The sequence below is a fragment of the Amphibalanus amphitrite genome, unplaced genomic scaffold (assembly GCF_019059575.1).
Source record: "Amphibalanus amphitrite isolate SeventyFive unplaced genomic scaffold, NRLGWU_Aamphi_draft 000326F_arrow, whole genome shotgun sequence".
NCBI lineage: Eukaryota > Metazoa > Arthropoda > Thecostraca > Balanomorpha > Balanidae > Amphibalanus > Amphibalanus amphitrite.
Genome location: NW_024881821.1, coordinates 294,385 through 319,050, shown reverse-complemented (window position 1 = coordinate 319,050; position 24,666 = coordinate 294,385). Strand labels below are relative to the sequence as shown.

Sequence of the window (24,666 nt, the reverse complement as noted above, 5' to 3'; positions counted from 1 at the left end):
CTTAATGGTAAAAAAGCGCATGTTGCGGGCTGGACGAGGTGACAGCTAGCTCCTACGAACACAGGTCGATTATCTGAAAATATATAACTTTAATAACTGATTCATTGTGGTCCCTTTAAATGAACAAAAAAAAGTCCCGGAGATCGTGTCAGTCCTTTCAGGGCCGGTGTCCGCTCCTATCTGTCGAAATACGCCCCGAGCTGCATCCTTTTCTGCTCCACTAACCCTTCCACCGCCGATCCCTGTCCTATCCGCCTCCCTCCTCTCGCTCCATCTCCTCTCTCCCTCTCGCTCCATCTCCTCATCTCTCCCCAGACAGACTTTTTCTTCGCCACTGTCCCCTAAATTAGCCACGCTTCTGCACACGTGCACTGCCGGAGGATAGAGGGCCTAATGACTACCCTGGTAGACCTCTGTGGTTGGGTAGGGGTGCCGGTGACGACTGACCGCCCCTCGTCGGTCCAACCCCCCCCCCCCCCGGGGGGGAGTGAGGGAGGCTGGTTTGACGACGCCCGTCACGCGCCCAACTGCCAAGACCGGCCGCCGTAGACCTTCCATTAGTCGAAGATAAAAACCAATGTTAATGGCTGGTTTGCGGAGCCGGACAGGACACAAGACGAGCCCAGAAATTTACCGGTTGGTAGGGTTGATGGAGGCGTAGAGGCGATGAGAGAATAGGTATTAGGGCAGTAAGTAACGTAAATGGTGTATTGTAACCCTTCACAAAGGTGGGTGAGGTTTTCATGTTTCGCGTCAGACGGCATACGCAATATGGCGTTGCGATGCGGGACAATATCATGCTTAACACGACAGTGTTACAGGCAGAGCATAGCGGTGGTGGGTGTGGGGGTATGGCATATGAAAGGCGTGAGCTGGGCCAACTTCTAAGATATCATCTGAACAGAGGGGTGTTCTGCTTGGTAACCATGACAATCCAAACAAACCGACCTATAAAACACACCGGAAGGTCTGTTTATAACACGAAATTCACACAGGAATTGTGTGGAATCTGTCGTCTATGAGGTATGCCGATAGTTTGGACAGTTACTCAGGCGACGCCACGTCCAACTACAAACAGTGCTATGGTAGGGCCGACAGGAACCTACCCAGTTCCGTGGACGCCGACCGGGCCAAAGTCCGATGTCTGGGCAGCGTTCTTGCGATAGCGTCGCTGGCACAGAGGTGGACTTTTCAACGAACGGCGACACCCTATTTTTTGATTTCCTGATTTGTGAAACCTAATTTTCCACTTGTGATTTTATTCACTCATCTGATGTTTGAGTTGTTGTTTTTCGATACTGACCTTTTCACCTCTTCACACTGATTTTTTTTCACTTATACAGCGTCTGAGATGCGTCCACGCTCGTAATGCCTGCTTTGTTTATTCTCCTACCGCCTGCTTTGTTCACTTCTTCAACATGATTTATCCTCTCCGACATCCCTAATTTGTTCCCCTAACTCCTGATTTATTCACCCCTCAAACTCATCATTTGCTTCCTTCCTCACCCCTCTCCCGTTCTCTCTCTCTCTCTCTCTCTCTCTCTCTCTCTCTCTCTCTCTCTCTCTCTCTTTCTCTCTCTCTCTCTCTCTCTCTCTCTCTCTCTCTCTCTCTCTCTCTCTCTCTCTCTCTCTCTCTCTCTCTCCCCCTCCCTCCCTCTCTGTCGAACGGTGTCTGACGCTAGCTCGGGTCAATAATTATTCATTCGGCGGTCGGAGGCCGGCCCCCACCGGGCTCTAATTGGTCGGCTGTGGATCAGAGGGTGCCGGTCCGCCACCGCTGGCCGAGGAATGTGCGTCAGGTGAACAGACCTCGGGCGTACCCCCGGGGCGGCGATGGCAGCGGGAGAGGACCGGTGGGTGGTGGGATGGTAGACTGTTTACGACATTTTGTGTACAAGTTTTATAGCATTTACGTAAACTTTATATGACGGAAGTAGCATAAAGGTCATTTAGCCTTTTGCAGAAGTCGGCATTCACCAGCATGGACACTGCTCATGGTGCCCACTGCCCATATCTATCGCTCTGTGCCCTACAGAACCGTCGTCTTTCGAAAAGTGGCCGATCTCTCTCTCTCTCTCTCTCTCTCTCTCTCTCTCTCTCTCTCTCTCTCTCTCTCTCTCTCTCTCTCCCACACCCTACTCCACCCGCCTGGCACAACGTCCACAAGCACCAGATACCACGACTTCTTACACCGTGAAGCACTTGGTCGGTCCGATACCGCTGCGTCCCACCCGGCGGGTGCACTCACCGACTGATAACAACGATAGGAGGACGCCGCCCGAGCATTAGCACTATCTTATCGGGTAGTGAAGTCACTTCGCCACCAACCGCCGCCGCCCGAACGCTGGTCCACCGCTCGCCGTCCGGTGCCGGGCTGGTGCCTGTACTATGATGCCCGTCCGTCCGTCCGTCCACTGTCCACCGTCCACTGCCAGCGCCCGTCCAACATCCGTCCGTCTGTCCACTGCTAATAGCTCGTCCACCTGTCCACCGCCAGTTCACTATTCACCTCCACCGTCCACCATCCACCATCCGCCATCCGCTATCCATCGTCCACCATCCACCATCCGCCATCAACCAACCACCGTCCACTATCCATCGTCCACAGTGCACCGTCCACCGCCCGCCCGCTATCCACCATCTACTACCCACTATCCACTATCCACCGTCCACCATCCACCATCTGCCATCAACCATCCACTATCCACCGTCCACCATCCACCGTCCACCATCCACCATCCACCGTCTACCATCCACCGTCCACCATCCACCATCCACCATCCACCGTCTACCATCCACTACACATCATCCGCCGTCCGCTCGTCCACCTGTCGCTGTCTTCCTACCGCGCCAACAAGCTGTCGATCTTGTAAAGCATGGGGCTTTGGGTGGAATGCGGCAAAAAAGCCAAACTCAGCGATAATGTGTCCGGAGACGCGTCCAGCTTTCTCCTCCGTCAAATCGGTGGGATTCTTCGCTGTTAATGACATGGTGTCTACTCGTTTGAGAGCTCGAGGTTTTGGGCCAAAGAACGGCTTTTAAGATGGTGTGGCGGCGATATCTCGATTGAAGGGAAGGAGTATGAAATTTGCCTTTTCGGTCGGTTTAATGTCTGATCTTGTGGTAGAAACATGGCTATTGGTGTGATGATCATGCTTTAAAGGCCTTCTTTGTGGCGCAATTCCATATTTCGATGTTCCTGAATCTCGATACGATAATATTCGTCAATGATTATTGGATATGTTCCTCACATGCTGCGTAGCATTGCTTGTAAAGCGTATTCTTATGTAATTTAACTTTATTTTATATGGAGAGCTGATCTTAGTAAAGCATTTTGTGACACCGTCATCTACGTCCGAGCCCCCCCCCCCCTCTCTCTCTCTCTCTCTCTCTCTCTCTCTCTCTCTCTCTCCCTCTCTCTGACACTCCTCCCCTCTCTACCCACAGTGGTCTGGCGCACGGCTCACCCGGCCACGTGACGGTCGTCTCCCTGGGCTGTGCCGCCGGCCAGGTCGAGTGGCGCTATCCTCAGGGCGCTCTTCGGGTGTCCCTCGATCCATCCAACGCCTTCGACTTCCGCGCCTGTCTTCGCGTCGAGAACGGCAGCCGTGGCGCGCGTCTCTTCGTCGAGGGTCATCGACGTCTTCAACTTCTTTGGGCGGAGGATGATGGCCAGGCAGTTGACAAGTGGCGATGCTTCGCTTCGCGCGGAGGCTCGGCTTCGCTGTATGTGGAGGCGCCTGGCGAAGCAGCGGACCCGCTAGGAAGGAGTGGGGTGACGTTCGAGTATGATGCTCAGCCGACCGAGACTGGACGGCTGTGGGATGACATGGAAGGTGAGTGGGCCTGCGGGCAACCATGGGGACTTGGTGGTGTTGGTGTTGGCGGTGGTGACGTCGCTGTGGATGGTACTGGTGGTGGTGTTACACTTGTAGCTTGACTTTTGGTGGGGCTGTTGATAAATTTAGTGCTGTGGGTGTCATTATGGGAGAAGATGTTGCTATTTATGGAGCTGTCGTTAGAGGTGTTGGCGTGCTGCTGAAGCTGTTTGTGCTGCTGTTGGAAGTGTTGCTGGTCGTGCTGTTGATGATGATGTTGGTAATGCTGTGCAATGCGCATGGAGATGTCTATAGTGCTCTTGGTGAGATGTCTATTGAGAGATGCTGCCAGATAGCTTGTTGATGGTGCCATTTGCTTTTCGTCTCTGACTGGTTTTCTTAGATCAGAATCGTATACCCGGGAACCGTCAAAAGTTTGTCTCCGAGGACCTCACTGCTCATTTCAGATTCGTTGGCGTGGGCCATTATCGTTCGAATATGGGTGCTCTGTATGTCGGTGAAAGCTGATCTGCAGGGGGTAGCCCTTGGAAATGACTGTCCGAGTTCAAACCTGTATGATAAATCGCTGCATTGTACCAAATTAGCGGATCACCAAATTATTCCGGACCGTTGCATTGTACCGATGACCTCGTATGAGGGTACATAAACATAAACATGTAATTTAGTGGACCACTTACGTCTCGCCCGAGCCGGGAGACTCGGCGGGTGCTCTCGGACCCCGCCGCAGGGCGCTCACGACCGCTGCAGCGAAAGTGTGGACCGGGCTGGACTGTTACACAACCGACAGTCGAGTGTTGGCGCTGGCGAGTTGACCAGGCTGACCGGTCGGGGGCGGCTTCGCCTGCGGTTTAGCGCTAGTCGGCGGCCCTCGCTTTGATCACCGGCCGTGACAGCCAGCGGCAAGTTGCCGTGGCCGATGCAGTCCAATGCAAAACAGTGAGATCATTCATATTCAGTCTCAACCCTGCCGTAGGGCACGTCTCGACCATATAGGAAGAAGATAGGCAAAAAGGGATGGCAGCACGCGTCCAGAAGCGCAATAGATCCTCTGAATAAATTCCTCATTTTCTTGCGACGTCCGCCTCTCAGCTTTTGATGGAGCTGACTCGGCGAGACGTTTTTCTGATCGGCTATCACATTCACGCGAGTTTCATACATGCCAATGTGCGGGTCGTGCCTGAATTACGCCGGTTCTCGATTGGCAAATCTCGTATGTCGGGTTTTTACACCCACTGCGGTTGTCGATATATTGAATCCATACATTATTCATTAGATGTCAGAGTTCTTTTTCGTTGTTCTCGAGTACTCGGTCTTCCTGAGTGAAGTCGACGCTGACCGCACTTCTTGCGCTGCTCGTGACTAAAAACACTTGGCATGATTGGAAGCCTGGGCAAGCGCATTTTCATGCGAGTTATCAGTATGGTTCGATCAACTTTTAGCCGGCTAACCCTCGATACCTATTCGATTAACCGTCGTGCCGAAGGTGATGGTTACAATATTGCAACTATCAAGTCCTTCGCTAGGTTCTGATGACCTTTCTTACCATCTCCTCTTATGTTTTATACGCCAAATCCCTGCAGGGTGTCTCAGATAGGCGGTAATGAACCCTGGGTCACGTTCAACCCAACTGTCGTCGGCACTGATAAATGAACCCTTCTTCGACACTTACAGAAAAAGGAACACGATAAGAGCGTGGGAATGAGACACTAACAACTAATTCTTCAGAGAAAGAGGTACCGGGTGTGTATTTTAATGATAAAATCGGCCAAATTCGAACTGCGCTATCGTGTAGGTATACTTGTTCTAAATTAAAATGTATTTTTTGTGCTTTCGGGATTTATTTGATGAATCTTCCGGAAGTCGTGAAAGCGATGCTCAGAACACTTGCATCTGTCAGACCATTTCCACATTCAGTCTAATCACGACAGTGAGCTCATTCTCACACATTCTCTGAGCTCACGGCATCCCACGCATTTTCTCGATCGACCCCAGATGTGTCTCTCATTCCCGTAGCGGCGCATGCGGGAGGGCGTTTCCCAGCGCTTCAGGCACGCCGAAACTTCGATCTTTGACGCGCCTAGTCATCGGGTCAGGCTGTCTCTGTCATTGGGTCTTGTTGTTATCAGCGTCACAGATGTGTGAGGCGTCATTGGATGACATCAGCCGTCACCGGGCGTCATGGGACGTCATCGAACTTCATTGTACGTCATCGAACGCTACCAAACGTCATCAGAAGTCATGGGACGTCATCGAGTGTCTCAGACATCATTGTACGTCACCAAACGTCATCACATGCCGTCTAACGTCATCGTACGTCTCCGGACGTCATCAAACGTCATCCCGCTAAGAGCCGACCCTCCGAGGCTGGGATCGAACCGTGGGAACGCACACGGTGGCGGTAAACACTACAGTCGGCCCTCCGGTGCCCGGCTAGAGAAGCGCGGGAACAACACAGTCTTGACCTCGCCGGGATGCGCCACTCCCGCCACCGCCGCCGCCGCCGCCGGTGCGCGCTTTCCTCTTCCTGGATAGCGGGAAATATTGGCGCGCTTTCTGTGCAGGAGGGTGAGGTGTTCATGGCGGCTTGGATTAGGAGAGAGTGGGAGGGATTAAGTAGAGGGGGAAGAGTGTGGGAGGAGGATGAGGAAGAGGACTGGAGGTTGTCCCGAGGACGCTTGCGGTCGTCCGTTTTCCTGTTGGTCATTCGCCATTGTTGGTAGTTCACACTGTAAAGTGAGCGAGGACACGTCAACCACCGTCCACTTGTCTAGCCCATTGTGTTAATTGGTGTGACCTTATGCAACCAGTGGCCATTGTGAACGCTATCAGGCCGGGCACGGGCGAGCGATATGGCCACGTTCGCTGTCCAGGCCACAATGGCTCGGTCTGGACTCGGTGTTCATTGTCTGACGACTCACAATTGGTCACAGCTGTCCGTCCAGTTGTCCATCCTTGACCAAAGTAGGTATCATTTCGTCTTGGTGAGATTATTTAGTACTTTGGAGTTCAGGCCCCTTCCTTGTCTATGCCGGCGGGAAATATGTAGGGAAAAAAAGGAGTGTTTGTCCGCACGTGCCGTGACAGGTGTGTTTCTAAATTCGCCTATCCGCGTGAAATCGGACATTATCACATTACATGAATAGGATAAACAAATAGCATTACATGATCAGTCCCTTATGATTTACTTCGTTCATCCATGCTTTTGTTATGAGTTATCTGTAATAAAGAGACTTGCTGAGTTCATGGCGATAGGCGTATTGTTGCACAAAACATTGAGGCTAAACAACTAAATACCTCCTTTTAATTAATCACAATTCTGAACTATCAAAGTCATCGACAGAGGTTTCAAATTATAATGCGGATCCGTCTTGCTGGACTGAGGTGCGAGCTATAACGTTCCGTTGGGTAGAAAAGGGGAGGGCGATATTCATGTGCTCATTACAACACCGGTGGCGGTGGTGCACAACGATGTCGCAACACCATGGGGGAGCCGTCACGATCGCTTCTTGGAGATCGGGTGCAGTGGAAAATGCCGACGATGGGGTTCAGTATGAGACCCAGGCACGCAGCGCTGCCCTGGTAGCGGATTTTATAGCCAACAGCGGCTCTGGTCGATCACTGGAACTTGTGAAGTGTTCTTGGATTGAGTGGGGCAGCCATAGAGCCGCAGGAGAGTAACAGCATCTCTCTCTCTCTCTCTCTCTCTCTCTCTCTCTCTCTCTCTCTCTCTCTCTCTCTCTCTCTCTCTCTCTCTCTCTCTCCTTCGTCTATCTGTTTGTCTATCTATCTATCTACATATATCTATCTACCTCTCTGTCTCTATCCTTTCGCTGATTCACTATTCACGTGACGAGTGCGCCTCTCCCAGCCGTGAACAGTTGTTTTTGTTTGCCATGCGATTTCTACGTGGCAGCCCTTCTTATCCATTCTGCTTCATTGCCCAAGTGTTAAGTACGCTTTCTTCTGTCACGGAGGGTGTTGGGTCACGTGACCAGTGCGCCTCCTCAAGCCGTGGTCGTTTGTCCGTCACGTGACAGCGGGTCCCCTGACCATCCTTCCTGCCTAAATCCGGGCTGAGCTGCTTCTTTGACGACTTACGGACCCGAGTAAGAGGATCAGAGGTGCTCGGTTACCGAGAGGTCACTGGCTTGTTGTCCTGACTGTCCCGCAACCATGGGACAGCTGAGAGAACTTCGGGACCGGGGTACTGGCTCAGCTGGGGGTTTGCCAGTGGAAAGACTAGGCGAAGGGTTTGTATTGTAGTAGAACTATTCAAGAAATATGGGCTTCCTAGTTTGTCCGCTTTTTCGTGTGGTGAAACATCTTTAAGAGCTGCCTTCCTGTCCATCCCGGGTTTAATCTCGGTTTGGCTTAGATAATTTAGGCTTGGAATTCCTGGCTGAACCATTTTGAGCTACTGTGTAAAGCAGCCACTCTTCCTGTTCAAAAACCATAGGCAAACATCTCTTGCAGTATAATCTAACCACTTCAAAACCCGCTATCTAGTATCTACTCTCGACATAGGCACGAGACCTACCATTCTAATGCGGCAGCCGCGACCACACAGCTATTTGCCGCTCTAATTTGCCGTTTTTGCCACCACAACCTAACGACCATCCAACCCAGTCAAAGCAGCAAGCCTTTGCTGGCTCCTGCACGGGCCGGCCGGCTGAACGCTTTGCAAGCAAACGCTGCTCGCTTGAGGCGAAAGTAACGCAACCACCTGTTCAGGGTCGCCTGGCTGCGTTTGGGCATTACCTGCGTTGTATGTGTCGGTTGATAGGTGGGCTGCGCGCACGTGGCGTCGGTCGTGGGGTCAGAGGTCAGGGTGCTCAGAGACGGTGAGGTCGGTGGGGGGGGGGGGGGGCTTCAAGGTCACTGGATGCGTGGACCCGTTCGTAATAAAGTTTAGATAGCTGAGTTACTTAAACATTAATGTTAGCTTTTATAACATTTCAACCGTATAGGTACTGGTTAGTAACATTGCAATTGCACAATCATTCGCCCGTATCTCTCCTTTTGTCTTTGCTTATTTCGTTCTATACCCCCTTTTGCCCCCTCTCTCTCCCTCTCTCTCTCTCTCTCCCTCTCTCCATCCTTCTATTCATTCTTTTCCCATTCCTCCCCCTCATCCTCCTTTATCTCCCTCTGTCCCGCTCTTCCTGCATCCTCCATCCTGTCTTCCCTCCCTCTCTCCATCCCTCTTTTCCCTCATTCTCTCGCCACCTCTCCACCTGACGCCTGAAGACTGGATCAGCTCGTCACCCTCGGGCTATAGCGTTCGCTGCCCACGCCAAATGGCCAACACGGTGGTATTTTTGAGGTAATTAGCATCGTTGAGATGCCCAGACGATACTGCTCCCGAGGCCGCAGGAAACAGTAGGGGAGGGTGGGGGGAGAGAGAGAGAGAGAGAGAGAGAGAGAGAGAGAGAGAGAGAGAGAGAGAGAGAGAGAGAGAGAGAGAGAGAGAGGGAGGGAGGAGAGAGGAGAGAGTACCGGGACGGGGAGGAAGAATAGAGGTAGAGCTGTGATGACTTGCACAGCGTTTCTTATTGGAGGAGAGGCGCCCCAGAGTCGAAGAGGGATGCTGAATGATGACGATAGGATGGTCCTTGGGTGAGACGTGGTGAAGGTTAGATGCAGAAGGGAGAGAAGAGAGAGAGAGAGGGGGGATGAGGGAGAGAAAGAGATTGGGAGACAGATCTGTAGGCGACGGGATCGACATATTGGTCGTTGAAAGACCACAACAGGTGGTGCCTGGACGGTCAACGGGTGTCGAGCACGGGCCAAGGGCACAGAACTAAAGATAAGAATACCGCCAGAAACGTTCAGAGATCAGAATGAGAAGGCACTAATGGTGAGGAGAAGTGAAGAATCTTATTAGAGTTGTAAACTGAGAATGGAGGGTCTTTGGCCAAGTCGCACTCCCTGTGCAGTGCCATCTTGATGCGAGCCCCCGATCCCTCTCTTTTGACGGCCTGTTTGGACGCCCGACCACTTCTGTGACCCTTCTGAACGTGTCTGAAGGGACTGGCGCCAGAGCCCCCCCCCCGCCCGACTCGATCCCCCAGTAGGCGAGTGCTGGACCGTTGTATCCCATATGATCCCCCGTGGGGGGGGGGGGAGGACCACCCGCGTAGGACATGCCTGGGTCACTCATGAGCCTCAGCAGTCAGCGGCGGTCGATGGGAACTGATGGATGATCACTAGAAAGACTACAACGTGACAGCTGGGGAAGATGATGGTTTCAGGATGTAACTGCGGTGTCAAGTTTAGTTGTTATCACTATTGCATCGTGTGCGTCTTTTGACAAGGTGTGTTGCTGTCGTGTTGGAGCTGTATTTCATTTTACCAATTAAAAATGTCAAATGATGTCCCAACGACGAAAAACGCTGGTGTTTAGTACATCTTCACATCTGCACTTCGGGTGAAGCATCCATCAAGTAAATTTTGTAACAAAAAATGCCGCTGTCTTGTCTAAAGGTGCTGACATCCCAGATTATATCCAGTTATAATTAGAAACGAGTTGCTGAAGCGATATGATCAGCTGCGAACAAGTAGCGCGGTTGTTATCGCTCCTTTTGAGGGTGGAACACGCGTGGTGCTCGGGGCAGAACATCACGCCTTGGTCCGTGTAGAAAAATGTTGTCCTCTTCTCCCCTAACGACAGTGGTGACTGAGGTGCGTTTGGGCGTGACAGAATACACACAGGCTTCCGGTAGGTGGGGAGTGGGAAGCGCCATCCGCACATTCCGAGATAGGGGAGCACATTCTTTCTCAGACCATGCATTGAGGCTTCTCCGATAATGTTCGGTGTAATTAGTGAAGAGTTTTAATGGTATGCAGATTTTATGGGACTGTCTGGCTCTTGCTCATTTGCTGGTTTTGTCATGTGGATAGGTAGGTGGGTTGTCATCCTATATCATAACGTGTCCATCTTGTCAATCAGTCTTGCATTTCATGAAATGCAATATTTCTTCGTCATTGCCTCAAATAACGCTATATATCATAAACCCATGACATTTCTCCGATTGACCTTTTGTAGGTACACAATTCATTGGTCACTGGTCATTTAGCCTCACGTGCTGTTACACATTTCCACATTTACCTAACGGTTGATCCAGTACACAAAAAGCATACTGCGCATATTAATAATCCATCGATCAACTCAACAAACCATTAATCGGAGCGATGTACGTTGAATGAGCCTTCAACCTGCCTACTGACGACCTGCGTGTCCTGCAGACACAGCCGTGGCTGCCGCTCGGTATTCTCACGTGACAGGAACCAGGAAAATTGTCCACTGGGGTGCCCATGTCGTCAGAGTCAGCAGTGTCGTGCGGGCCGGCTAGGGCTTCGTTTGCGTGATGGGTTTCGGACGGGCTCGGGCGAGCGTCTCTTCAAATGGGGTCAATATACGCTAACGACTAATGAATTAATGAAACCTTTGGTGGCTTCCTTAGAGAGAAAATATATTCAGATATGCCAAAGACAATCGTTGGGACTGTTGCTTCCATCCAAATGTCTCAGTTATGCATGTGATTCCTGTTTTGGACATCAGATAATCCCTAATGTTATCCTGTTGAATACATCCCGCCCAGAATTCCTCCATTCTTTCATGAACCTCCTCACTGTTACATTTTAATGCGCTTTTCTATGTGCTTTCTACTCGATGTCTGACCGGAGTTCGTTTTATGTCGTGCGGTTTTTGAGTGGCACCATGCGTCAGACGGGTGGAGACCTCAGTTTTAGCACGTGTGGTTCATGTCATATGATAAACAGATGGGGAGCGGCCGGGCGGCGGCCGGTCGCGTGGGTAGTGTGATCTACCGAAAACAGTAGGGGGATGTCGGGGGTGTATACTAGCGTGCTCTACCAGAAACAGTGGGATGATGTCATGCGTCCAGATGCGGATGGGAGCTGGGCAGACGCCGGACATCATGATTCAAATATACAAAGTGTGAAATGAGTTGGAAGCACTGACCAACTGATGCTAAAAACAAAGTTTCATAAGACTGAGCTCATGTGCGGTATGCATATGTTGCGTTGCACATTGCGACCCCACGACAACTACTGGGCCAGTGCAGTGCAGTGCATGCACTGTGCACGCTAGCGCACGGTGGATCTAGCATGACCGTCCCTCCATACCGCCCTGCACATAGCCCGTCAGCGGCCAGCTCAGCATTCACCGCTGCTGACGTCCTGTCATCAGCGGGCACGTGCTGGAGTGCTGATTTTTCCTCTAAGGTCACCCGTTACACCCCGCACTGACCATATTTGAGCCAGGAAAATGTCGCTTCTCGACCGACCGGTCCCGTCCGCTTGCCCTTGGCGTTGAAGTGAGCGTCTCTCCCAAACATGACGTGTCCTGATGTCGTCCGCGGGCTGAGCTAGACGCTAATACCTGTCGCCATGCTACGGCTTGGAGAGGAGGCTTCAGGTGACAAGTAAGCCTCTTAGCGAAACCTGTAGACGTGGATGGCCTTCGGAACTGGTAGGGATGATGCGGATGTTGCTAGTTAATGACAAGAGACGAGCGGGTCGATATAGGACTCCGCCATGGATTGGGGCTGCGCCGGCTGCGGAGTTGGAGTCAGAGTTGGAATCGACTGTTCTGACCGCAGTCGGAGTCGAATTTGGAAGCCGGAGTCGGAGTCACCAAAAATCCATCGATTCTGTAGACCTGCCAGGGCAAGTCTACGAATGGTCTATCGCGGAGTTGGAGTAGGAGTCTGATCGGAGTCGACGGTTTTGCCTGGAGTCTGACTCGGAGTCACCGAAAATCCATCGACTCAACAGCCCTACCACGTATAACCTCGAGTTGCCAACCTCCGCTAGGGATGAGAGCTCGCGTGCAGAGTCCAGTCAGCAATCGCAGTCCGGTAATACCTCTCGAATGGTCTGCAGAGGAATTAGTGGTAATTTATGACCCGGTATCGAAGCCGGGAGAGGATGAAATGATGCTCCTTTGGTCTCTCGATCAAGGGGAGGGGGAGCGGCCTGACGACTGGCTGATGAGAGGGGGGGCTTACTGATGAGGTAACGACACTGCCAAGGAAGCTTGATGGCAATGAAATGCCACTTAAGTGCCTTTGAGATTATTTGTCAGAACTCTCACTTTTTTATTCCTGGGTTGATTTTTGAACGGGCTCTCGCTTATTTTGCCTTTTCCTACATTTATTCATGAAGGGAATGTTGTTGATGATGATGATCTTCATGTCATCCGTTGATGTCAAGGAACTGTGATGATGCCTGCTTCTCAGGGAGTCTGATGGACAACAGGTGTCGGTATATGATGACCTCATCTGCAGGGGTAGAGTTACCTACACCAGATACACAGTCTAATGGGATCCGTCACGCATCCAGCCTTAATGTGGGACCAGGGGAGAGTCATGGGTAAATTATGGCACAGTGAAGCGCCATTCTATCATTTGTCATGGGATCGCTGTATTATTTCGCCGTTTTGATCGTCTCATAATGGGGTCACCGGTCAAACAAAAAGAAAGCATGGTCACAAAAGCGATTTGTCCCGTGTTGATAGTTCTTTGGAAGCGTTGATAGCTTGCATGAATTCGTCTTAGTTGCACAAGTAACTTAGACCAAGTGTTTAATTCTCGTCTACGTTTTCCTAACAGCTGTTTGATGACAGATGTCCCGGATAAATCTAGGCAATCTAACCCCTCTCCTCTCGAATTCGCCCTCCCTGACTTGTCTGCAAAGGCCGCCGACAGACCTCCCTCCCCATCGCTCATTGACGGCGAGTTGCAGAGATTTATGATCTTCTGATGGGTTCACCTTCTGCAAGATGGACGAATAGGTGCGGCTTGGTATTTTAGGCCGTGAACGTATAGCCCGTGGGCGTCTACCGAATCTCATAGCATCCTTCGCTGATCGCTCATCAGGAGGGAGAGGAGGTGATTGTTCTTCAGCAGCGCTGTAAATATGGGCAGCCAAGGCTGTCAGAAGAGCCCGCCGACCGGCTTCAAACTCTCTGGCAAGGCTGTTGGGCGCTAGCCACTCGCCGGTCACCATCTTGAAGCAGTCCACTGTGACAACGCCTCGTGACAATCCAACAGAACCGGAGCTGATCACTGATCATCCGCTGCAGTGGCGGCGGATTAGCTTTGAACTGGCGCAACCAGTGGCGGAATGGAAAGGGCCATGATAAGCTCCGGAGTCTCGCTTTGGTCACACATGATCCGCTTTTGTAGTGGCGAAAACGCACCGTGTGACATTGCGACGCCTTTCGCTGGAATTTGACATTTCAAGCGTTGCAATTTGCAAAACAAGCTATTGTCCTGACATCTCGTGACCTACCGGGAGGTCCGTGTTGTCCCTTCCCATCCTCCGGTGGGGGACGCGCGTGACTTGAATCACCAATCAGGTGTTTGTTTGATTTTCTGCGGTCGGCCGTCCCGACTTCAAACACGGTCTGCGCGAGCTCCGTCGCGGCTTTGTTAGCGCCACTGCGACCATTGTGGCTCGGCAAACACGAACGCGGCGCGGGCCGCTCGGTCAACATGGCGCACCGAGACGAGAGCGGCGCGGTGGCGGTCAACATGGCGCGCCTGGTGGGAACGGAGAGACTGGTAATGCGGTAGTGCTAACTACGGTGTGTCTTCGGGTGAAGTCTAGGAAGGGATGCAATGTTCTTTAGGTCGAGATGCTGGGTGTGTTATGACTTATGTGTGAGGGTAAGGTGTTGCAGTATGTCTCCAGGACCTTTCAATCATTCTCATGCTGGCATTCTATAGCTTTTTTTAACCTCAACTCAGTGAAAAATCGGCCATTTTGTCCATTACCCGTCGGAAATTCTGCGGCGGAGTCACCGCATCAGCTCAGAATCCCCCCTACCGAGCCACGGTGGAAAAACCTCGATCCTATCGGCGAATAATGCATAAATGATTTGATGAGTCATGTCCAGTGATTGTGATGGTCGAAGGCGAACGAGAGTCGCTTTATCACGGCATTTGAAGTTTCTAGTCGCGTGTATTGCCTTTTCGTTCTGTCTTCGGCAGTGCTGTACCCAGACATCATTAGGAGAATTGTTTTAAATCAACCAGTCATACAGGCGGTTCATGCTGATTGCAACAACCGCAGCGTCCTTAAAAGGTGCCCGCTAAGCCACTTTGGCATTTCTCGGCAAACCAACCCGTTCTTGGTTGAGAGTGATCGCTGATAACCCTGAAAGTAAAGGCCCTGACGTGGGCAGTGGGCACTGGGCACCTTCCCTGGGTGGGTAGCCTTCAGAGGCCATTCTTATAAAGAAAAAGGACGGAGGGACGGAAGGAAAAAAAGAACTCAATGAATTAAACGATTCCGTCCTTTTTGGTTATCATAAAGGTTCCGTCCCTCTACCCCTCCCCCTTCGTTGTTTTGCTAGGATGCGTTTTTCGTCTAAATGATCAAGAGCTTTAGTAAATGAAACAGGAATTATTTCCTGCAATATTTTCTTATAAATTTCGTCACAAAGAATGCAATAAGACTAAGAAAATACTGTGTGATCGCTATATGGGTATAACAAAATGAGAACCTGCAATTATTTGGGATCACATTTGAATTTTTATGGGACCGGGGACTGTTGTCTGCTACGATACATAGCCTTGGCCAGAGGCCTTGGCTACGATCAAGGATAATATAGATAGGCGAAGTATGTAATATGTTGTAGTCTTTCCTGCTAGGCTGAAACCCACCAAAGATTGTTTTTGCGTATAAATGTGGTAATGCCTATGTCTTACTCAGTGATAGGATGTCTAATAAGCGGTAAGGGAACAACGCAGACACCCTGAGTTAGCGTGGCGGCTCGGGACAAGCGGTAGAGATAAAAGAGGAGGGGATACTGATAAGGCATCTTTCGCTCAAGGGGACGACGCGGCGCGCGGCGAACGCGCGCGGCGGCTCGGGATGAAAGGGAGGGAGAGAGGGAAGGAGTAGGTAGAGAGAGAGAGAGAGAGAGAGACGGGGAGCGCAGGTGTTGTTTTGACGAACTGACGCTAAAGAGGGGGAGGGGGAGCGGGGGAAGAAATGGCCTGTGGATCTTCTCTGTGTGGGGACAGCGAGGACAGTCCAGCGAGAGCGCTTGAGCGTGGTGGAGTGTATACGAATTTCTCTGCGTGCAAACAAGAACTTTAAGTGCTAACGAGAAGTTGTAGTGCCACGTGACTCAGACCTCCAACCGTGATACCAGTCGAGGCGCCAGAGGACACAGGACACAGGCCAGGTGAGGGTGGAGCTACTGGGAGGCAGTTGCAAACAGTAAACACCTACCACTTACTGGATATTGCATCTCAAGGTGTCCAATCCTGCCTGTTAATGTGTATGCCCGATAAACAACGATAGCTGCAGAACGATAAGGTGGCGGTCTATATGTACTTGGTCTGCATGTGAAATTGACTAATTTTCGTGTGAAATAACTCCCGACCAATGTCATACAGTTCACATATCGATTAGCACGCAGCCTGAAACACATTTCGCACAAGTTGCTCTCGCAACTAGCTAAATATCGTATCAATGCCGTAAAAAAGCGCTGCTGAAGAGCAGCGCTATTTCTGATGCGTTATTTTTCACGAACAACGCAAAGTCTTACGTCACCAGAGGCGTCTTTGTCTCTTTATGATACGGAAACGCGTCCTTTTGGGTGGGGGTAGCGTCAATCTGGCTTCGTTCTTTTAACGGGTTCCGTCTTTCGTCTTCGTCCTTTTATGATAACCAAATTCCGTCTAATCTCAGAAATGACGGAGCGTCCCTCCGTTCTTTTCTTTATAAGAATGGCCACAGGCCTTCAAACCGTGTCCGCCCCTCACTAAAGGCAGGCGCCCCTTGTTTTCCACCCGAGCGACTCCCTAACGGGGGAGGGGGGATGGGGGGGGGGGCAATCATCAGCCTCCACGGGCGGCGAATCAGGAATCCGCCCCGGGCTATAGACACCGCCTCCCCGGCCGCCGCCGAATAGCCGCGGGCGTTTGGAGGACGCGTGGCCCGTTACCATGACGACGAGCTGCTGATTGGTGCAGGACGGATGGGCCGGTGGGGCTGCCCGCTGCAGTCTTGTGCAGCGGAGAGCATGGTTTATTCAGGGCGGGTGGCATCTGATCACACCGTTGTCGATGGTGATGAGACTGAACATGATCTGCACGCCCGCCCCCGACACGGGCCGTGCAGTGGCGTCCGGCACGGGCCGTGCCGACCGCTCCACCCCACCCTGCCCTGCATAATTGGGGCGGTCTAGAGCGGGTCTAGAGCACATTCCCGAGGGCGGTTGCCGCCCTCCGTTGTTCGGACGCCCTCGCTCAGCCGTACGTGACTGCGATGCTGGCGAAGGTGATTCGTAGAAGACGCCAGCAGAGGCGCCCCCAATGGGCGCCGGCGCCCTCGATGAGTGCTGGCGCCCGGCAGTAACATTGGCATCTGGGAGTGGCAGGGTTGTAGGGGGAGGGAGGGTGTTAGCGCCCCCCTAAAGAGGCCAGTTTGGGCGTTGGTGCCATGCGAACTGCGATTTGCTTCTTTGTTGTAAATGTCTTCAGCTGTCGCAAAATCACGTGATATCTCGTATTTCAAAGGAGGCTGGCCAAAGGTGCTGGGTTTCAATCGAATAGGGCAGCCCCGCTGTTCCTATTTGCCGCACGACTGGTCTCAGGCCGCTCCTCACTCTTCCCTCTCCTCTCTTCCTCTCTCCTCCCTCTGTCTCTCCCCACCTCTTTCCCTTTGTTTGACCGCTCTCCCCGATACGCCAGTTCATGCTGTAAGTAATTGGTACGTTCGGCTCCCTATGCATATTGAAATAGGCCGTCGGCCTGCTGGCTCTCGGGTTTCGCTCTATTTTGTACACGTCACCCCTCCCCTTTGGGGAGCCCTATGCCCGTCCCTTGGATGGCAAACTAACAGGTGGCTAGGGGGAGGGGTGGGGAAGGGGTCCATGGGGATAGCAGCGTGCAGTATTGAATGTCGCGCGAGAAATGGCTGTTTTGCTGACATGACATCGTGCCGTTTTTGCGTAAAAGTTGGTTTGCGCATGTGTTTTCGGAAGGGGAGCGAGTGATTTGGTGATAGGTTGGGACTTGTGCATCGTAACTTGACGCACGTGTTCCAAATGTAAGAAAATGCACCCTTTCATACGAACGATAACCAATCACTTGCAGTGTGAACGCAATCCTTGCCGCTTCCTTTTTGAAGCAGCCAAATTCTTCGATAGGATGGGACCGGTGTCAGCCGTCTCGCTGCGGTCACTTGTGTTTGAAGCTGCTGATTTATACGATAGGACGAGACCGGCGCCGGGCTCACTGGCAGGCGCCATCCTATCGCCTCAGGCGTCATTAACGAACCCACTCCGTTAATTAATGGATGGTAATGGATCATGGTGCGTAATGGTCAGCTAACCGAAGGCGCTTTACGACTCAGCCCAGCTCTTAGTGTGGCATTTTAGTTTATCGAGCGGATTTATGTAGTTTCTTTAGAACAGAAGTTCTTTGGCTGTTTATGGGCTCCCGACAGGCTGGGAACAGCGTGCTGGATGTGTTTAGTGGGAATTTCTAGCTGATCGAAGTGACGATTGGCAAGGGAAATCGACCGGGCGAGGTAATTTTTGTGTTTCCACAGGTCCACAAAAGGCGATGTATTTGTGTCTGTATCTTAATCAGTGGTCGATATATTTCGATCGAGTTATCAAAAGTTGACGAGGATGTTTCTGGGTAGAACAGCACATAACTCACTGCTTTGGATGGTTATATGGCATGTGTCGTTCTGTGGACACGATGTCACACAAGAAGACAGGGGTTCAACCACACGTGATTTATGTGTAGGCGGTAAGGTGATGGCCCACCAGACCAATGCTTTCTGTCTCGCTACATCGTAGTGGCCCCGCGTCCTTCCTATGATAGGTTGTCTACTCAACGCGGCTAAAACTTGTATAGAAGCTACCGTGCGACCAGTGCTGCTCATAGCCTGCACTGCTGGTATAACTTGTGCTGTGAACTCGCGAGACGTTCACTGTCCATTGCTGCCTTGGCTTCCGTTGTAAACCGTCTACCGTCTTCTGTCCATCGTCTACCACCATCAACCCACCGCCTTCAGCCCAACACCGCAATCCCATTGTGAACCGTCCACCCAATATCCACTGTTCAACACTCAATGTTCTCCGTCTACCGTCCACCGTCCACCTCCCACCACCCACCTCTAGCTCACCGCCTCCCACCGCCCGCCGCAGGGCTCCATACCGTCTCGTGTCTGCCTTCAGTGTCCAGTTTTTGTCCACCCATCGGACTCCATCGCCTTTGGCCGGCCGAGCGTGGTCACTGTTTTTACACAACACCCTCCCGAGCCAGACCCGGGCTAGCGCGGGCCGTGTTCCTACCCCGTGTACCCTTTGATGGAGGGTGTGTGGGGCCCAGATGGCGTCACCCCTCCCCTCTCCTTCCCCCGCCCCTGACCCGTGCCCGCGCCTGGCGTCACTGGTGTTGTTTTACGGGGAAGGGGAGGGAAGAAGGCACGCGTTGTCCGGGGCTGGACGAGGGATTGGAAAGTGGGGATGGTAGAGTTGGGAGGACCGGCGAGGGCGTAATTCTGACCCTGTCCTGAAGACGTTGACCGATACAGAACATGGCGTAAAAAATTGCTCCTTTGTGTTGAACTTTTTCACTGGGAAATATATATTTCTAGTAGCTTCTGCCGACTATTTTTGAATTTTAAAACATCTGTCTTTCAAAGGAAGACTGCCACCTTCAAAAAGTTTTCTCAGATCGGCCTATGATTTATTGCCTGGACAAAACAAAATTTTAGAATTCACCTGACAAAGTATCATCACGTGAATCGCGAAAAAAATTGTCGATTATCATACAATTATCAATCGGTTAATGTCTAGCGACAATGTTTACACATCACTAGACTTCAAGGTCATAAGATTATTACATTTTATTTGAAAAAGTAAGGTATTTTATGATTTACTAATATATGATTTCATAAGAAATTGGCCATGTTTAATTTATTTTGCATTTAAGTTCGTAAAACATTTAAAAATCATGGCTCATTTGGAATGGGTCTGGCCCATGTTAAACCCCATTTCCCACACTTTTTGGGAAAAAATGAACTACTGAATATATAAGTTTAACTTTTATTTTGACACTCCAAAATTCTTCTCTGATCTCGAAACAATCAAAGTTTTGACATATATTTACCAAAAGATAAGAAAATTCATGTTTCAAAGTTATCGATAAACAGTAGAGATGTCGGTTATCTTGGACTAAAAAAATGGCATCAAACTGAACTTTGGTCTCCGATTTCTCGCAAACGGGTTCGAATTTCGGAAAACCGACTTCAGTCTGGGACATAGGTGGCTCAGCTCTAGTGAAAACCGTTTTGTGGAAAAAAGGTGGCAGTCTACCTTTAATCTTTTTCGTCATTCAGTATTTCTTCAGCCAATAAACAGAATCATAACATCACTGACCACTGCAGGTTTGAGCACGATATAGCTCCACGAACTGAAGTGCGCACCCCACCCTTCCCGAGGCATGAGACGAACATTATGAGCCTGCTACTGGAACCCCGACAAAACCACGACAGAACCCTGGATAAACCCGAACATAACCAATAACCATCGGCTTAGCCGGCGGCGGCGGCCACTGGCGGTCTGAACCGGCCCTTAGCCGGGGACCGAGATCCGAGACCCGCCCTAGGCCCTAATTTAGGGCCGGTTCACATCCTACCACTGCCGATACCGCTCTCTCTACGACGAACACGCGGGGCCGATAGGAGCCAAACGATCGCCCGGGGCAGGTGCATGTGCACACTGCACACATTGCACCGTGCACAGATAGCTGCTGGGGTGAACAGTGCACACTGCGGCGCGCGGGTGAGCTCCTGAAATCGCCTCTGACCCGCCGGTGGTGCAGGGAGTTGGTTATGGGTCATGGCTGGGTTGGAGGGATGATTATGGTTATGAGCTGCTGAGGGTGTGAGGGGTCGCCATGCTGGGCTGGGGAAATGCACCAACCGGCGGCGGCTAGTAGCGTCCTTTGAACTAGTGATTTTCATGCATTGACGGGACAGTACCGAGAGCTTATTGCATTTTGGCTGGAGTGAAGGCATGTCTGTCGCTACCTGATGTTCCGATTGGAACTTTGGGCCGACTCAGCTGAATATTGTGAGATCACACCATCCCGACCCGTATCTAACCGGGCTCGTGCTTACTGCCACTGTTCTGTGCAGGATGTTTTGGCTGCCGGCGTCTGTTTTCGTCGAGTCAGCTAAGTCAGGTGGTGGCTCGAGCTGCAACGTTATAGGGCGTTGTGACGTCACCATGCACCTGCTGTGCATCGTGCCGGCTGCTGATATGGGCAGTGGTTAAATACTGGGCTGGTTGCTGACCTGACACCTACATTGGGCTAGCTGCTGATGCGACGCTAAACTGCCACCCTTCCCTGTCTTCCAAAAAAGACAAAATGAAAAACGAAATTTACAAGGTGATTTTTTTGTTTTTTTTTTTAATCCAAGCAGAGAAACTCAACATGTAAATTGTCGAATATCTACTGAAGAATGTAGAGGTAAGTTCACCTATACCCATCCAGTCCATCCCTTCAAAAGTTACCCAAGCACCTATTCGCTGCCCGAGCGGCGCCGAGCCTAAGACGATCCTCAACTCTTTCCTGTCCAACCGGACGGCACGGGTCAACCTGCACTGAATGAAAACGACTGAAAAACTTCCTCCAGATCGCGGTTGTTTCTCGTGCCAGACTCGTGCTGATTACAGGTGGCGTAGAGATTTCTCGACTAGCCCACTCGTTGCGAAATCCGTGCGTGGCGGACGGGAGTGCAGCGCGCTGATAACAAGGGCGATTGTCTGGGATTAGTGGTAGAAAAATCGACCCTACTGTCACTCGAGAAACGGGAACTGGAGGGACCGGTTTTGTCGTGCTCATCTTCAGATGTGGCCCGGGCGGGCTCTGCACTGGCAGTGGAGGCTGTTGCCTGCTGCAAAGCATAAGCTGGATTTTGCGGCTGCTTTAATAAACCTCAGACGAAACGAAAGAGTCAATCGAAGTTTTTTTTTATTTTGGTTTGATGTAGGTATAAAAGATTTTTGGCTTATAAATCCTGTTTTGCATTATACATCCTATTTTAGCTTTGCATGAACATAAATGTGAAATATCTCACAAGCGTTTTTTACTTTCGCTGACGATGCTAACAATCTGTCCATGTCCTTCCAAATATTTGAATAACATAAATAGCTGGACCTGCCCCAAGTATGCGACCAAGGTGCTTGAATTTAAATGGCCGCAGTCGAAGAATTCATTTCTCGTTCGGAATGAGGTCAGCATCTTTTCATTTATATCTGACTCGCTCAGATGGCTCGTTTGGTTTCTGACCGGGACAAATCTATAGAAGCACCAATAGCTCTTGCTACCTGACGAGCCAGCTCTGGGACAATCCGAAATATCGCTAACTTTCCTCCAACATACCGCTCCCCTAGCTCCGACCTACTGCTTTTCATTCCCTGGCTTCTTCATGACACCCTGCCAGCAGATCCCCGCCAATGTCTCCATTCAGGGCCCGTGAAAGGAGCGGCTCTATCGTATTGGATCGTGCTGACTAGCGTGTGGAAGGTTGAGAAAAGCCCAGAAGAGATGACATGGCCTGCCTATTGAGGGAGCGTGGAAAGCATGTGGTGTAACACGAATATCACTTGTCATTGGCCGTGTCAATGGGGGTTTTGAGGGATCGGAGCAGCAGGGGTCATCGCCACGGCTTGACGGTTGATGGAGACGAAGATCGCTTGAAATTAATCCATTCACGTATATATTTTTAGCATCTTTTCATTCAGGAACTATCCACACCAGTTTTTTCCGTCAGGAATTCGGTGTCTCGCCTGTAGCCTAAATTACCAGGTAATAATTATATGAACATCACGCGACCGATATAGATATCCCCCCAAAAAAGGTTTCCCTGTTATGCCGTCACATTCCTAACCATAACTCATTCACCTCAAAAGGATTCGGCCGCCGCTTTCATTCTAGTCGCATCGGGAGCGTCCTCACCTTATCGCTGACGAATCCCTCCAATTAATCCGACGGAGATGCTCGGCCCTGTCGACGCCTGTGGACAAGCGAGATCTTGATGGTGTCCGCGTGTGTCCGAGCTAGTGTCCATGGAGGTTAACGAGTGTCATTTGGTGTTCCCTTGTGTCCAATACCTATAGCGTCCTCTAATCGTAATCGTAATCGTGTATTTGCGAAAATCTCCACACGGTGGCTGTTCTGATTTTCGGGTCATTTTCAACATGTGAACAATGTGAAAAAATATGTGTTTGCTAGTGTTCTGTGTCCACTGTTGTCCGCTAATGTCTGTTGACGCTTACTTTATCTTCAGCTAGAGTTTCATTTGTCTGGCAGTGCATGCGTTGAGGATGATGTCGTATCCATTTTGTGCAGAAGGTGCAAGGAAAGAATGTGTGCTATGGCGCAGGTGCAGCACCCCTGGAAACTTACCGACATGGGTCGCACACCCCTGCAGGGGACCCATGAATCCCATCTCAAGACAGACGCTGGTCGAAGGAATGCCGTAAAGCCGTCTAATGGAGCTACCGGGCCGGCGCCGGCGCGGGGCCGTGCGGACGGGACAGGACCGTTTATTGGGCACCCTCATAAAACCAGACACCCTTCTATCGACCGCCTGCCCACGTTCCAAGCCGACATCAATTCTTATCCACCCCTCTGGGCGGACCCTCGAAACACCCCATCGACGGCCCGGGTAACACCATCGAAGACAACGGGACCATTGGACGGGCCGATTCCATCGCTTCGAGGACGCCGGGCAGGCTTTTGGGCTGATACATGGGTTTATGATAACTACTAGCAGAGCTTTTGGCTGATCCATTCGGCTCTTTCAACTGCTAGCAGGACCTTCGGCGAATTCATTCGGCCATCCCAACTACTAGAAAGCACTCTATTGCTAGCAGGACTTTTGGCTGATCTATTCGTTATTCAAAATAGAACCGACTGCTTGGCACCGTGGCCGGCAATATTTTGTCGAGTATTTTTTTTTAGCCCGAACTAGCTGTTCCTGAGGGATTCTCAGCGACTCGACAGCGTTGCGGGGTCAAGGGGTCAGGCCGGTACTATGGCGAGGGGCAGGGGTATACGCTCGTTAGGTCTTATATTGCCGCCCGGAACAGCAAAGAGCCTCTCCCAAATGGTTGACCCCGGCTACCTAACGGTATTTTTACCTGTCCCCTTCTCCTGGGCGGCAGGGGAACATACCTAAATGGGTGGTGCCTGGTTTGCCCGCCTCGCCTCCTAATGCCACCATTATGCGAAGTGGCCATCGGAAAGTGATCCGTCTTGCTTTATGCGACCCTGTTTGTGCGCGAGGGTTCGGTTTGGCGCTGCTGCTGCTGCCTGTGCCTTGATGGAGGGGATTGGTGAGGGGCGACAAATGGTTTCCCGATGGGGGTCCGGGCAGGGGGGGGGGTGAGGGGACGGGACGGGCCTCCGCCTTGGCAGAGAGGTGGGGACCGTTGAGCGCCCCCGTGCGCATGTGTGGTGTGTGGGATCCGGTCTTCGATGGGGACTTTGTATGATGGTCACTGGTCATCGTGTGCTGTCGGTATGTGATGTGTGATTTATGATGTAGGCTGTATGATGTATAAAACTTGATGTACTTGGAAAACTGTATGATGAGATTCTTGTGATCTGGGCTTTTTGTGATGAGGAATGATTGAGATCTGAACTGTGCTCTGTGAGCGACCAGAGATGGTGATGCGATTTTGTGCGATGTGATATTTATATGATATGCGATGTGAACTTTGTGACGTCCTTCATTGCCATCCAACCTCCACCCC

The 24,666-nt window shown here is 51.3% G+C and overlaps 1 protein-coding gene across 1 annotated transcript in view; it reads left to right on the top strand.

The window, feature by feature from the left end:
* The window catches only part of LOC122388535 (meteorin-like protein), a 40,616-nt gene that overhangs the window by 6,514 nt on the left and 9,436 nt on the right, over positions 1-24,666 (top strand). The window contains exon 2 of the mRNA XM_043379725.1: positions 3,448-3,836. Within this exon, the coding sequence (XP_043235660.1) occupies positions 3,448-3,836 (389 nt within the window). The remainder of the gene's footprint in view (positions 1-3,447; positions 3,837-24,666) is intronic.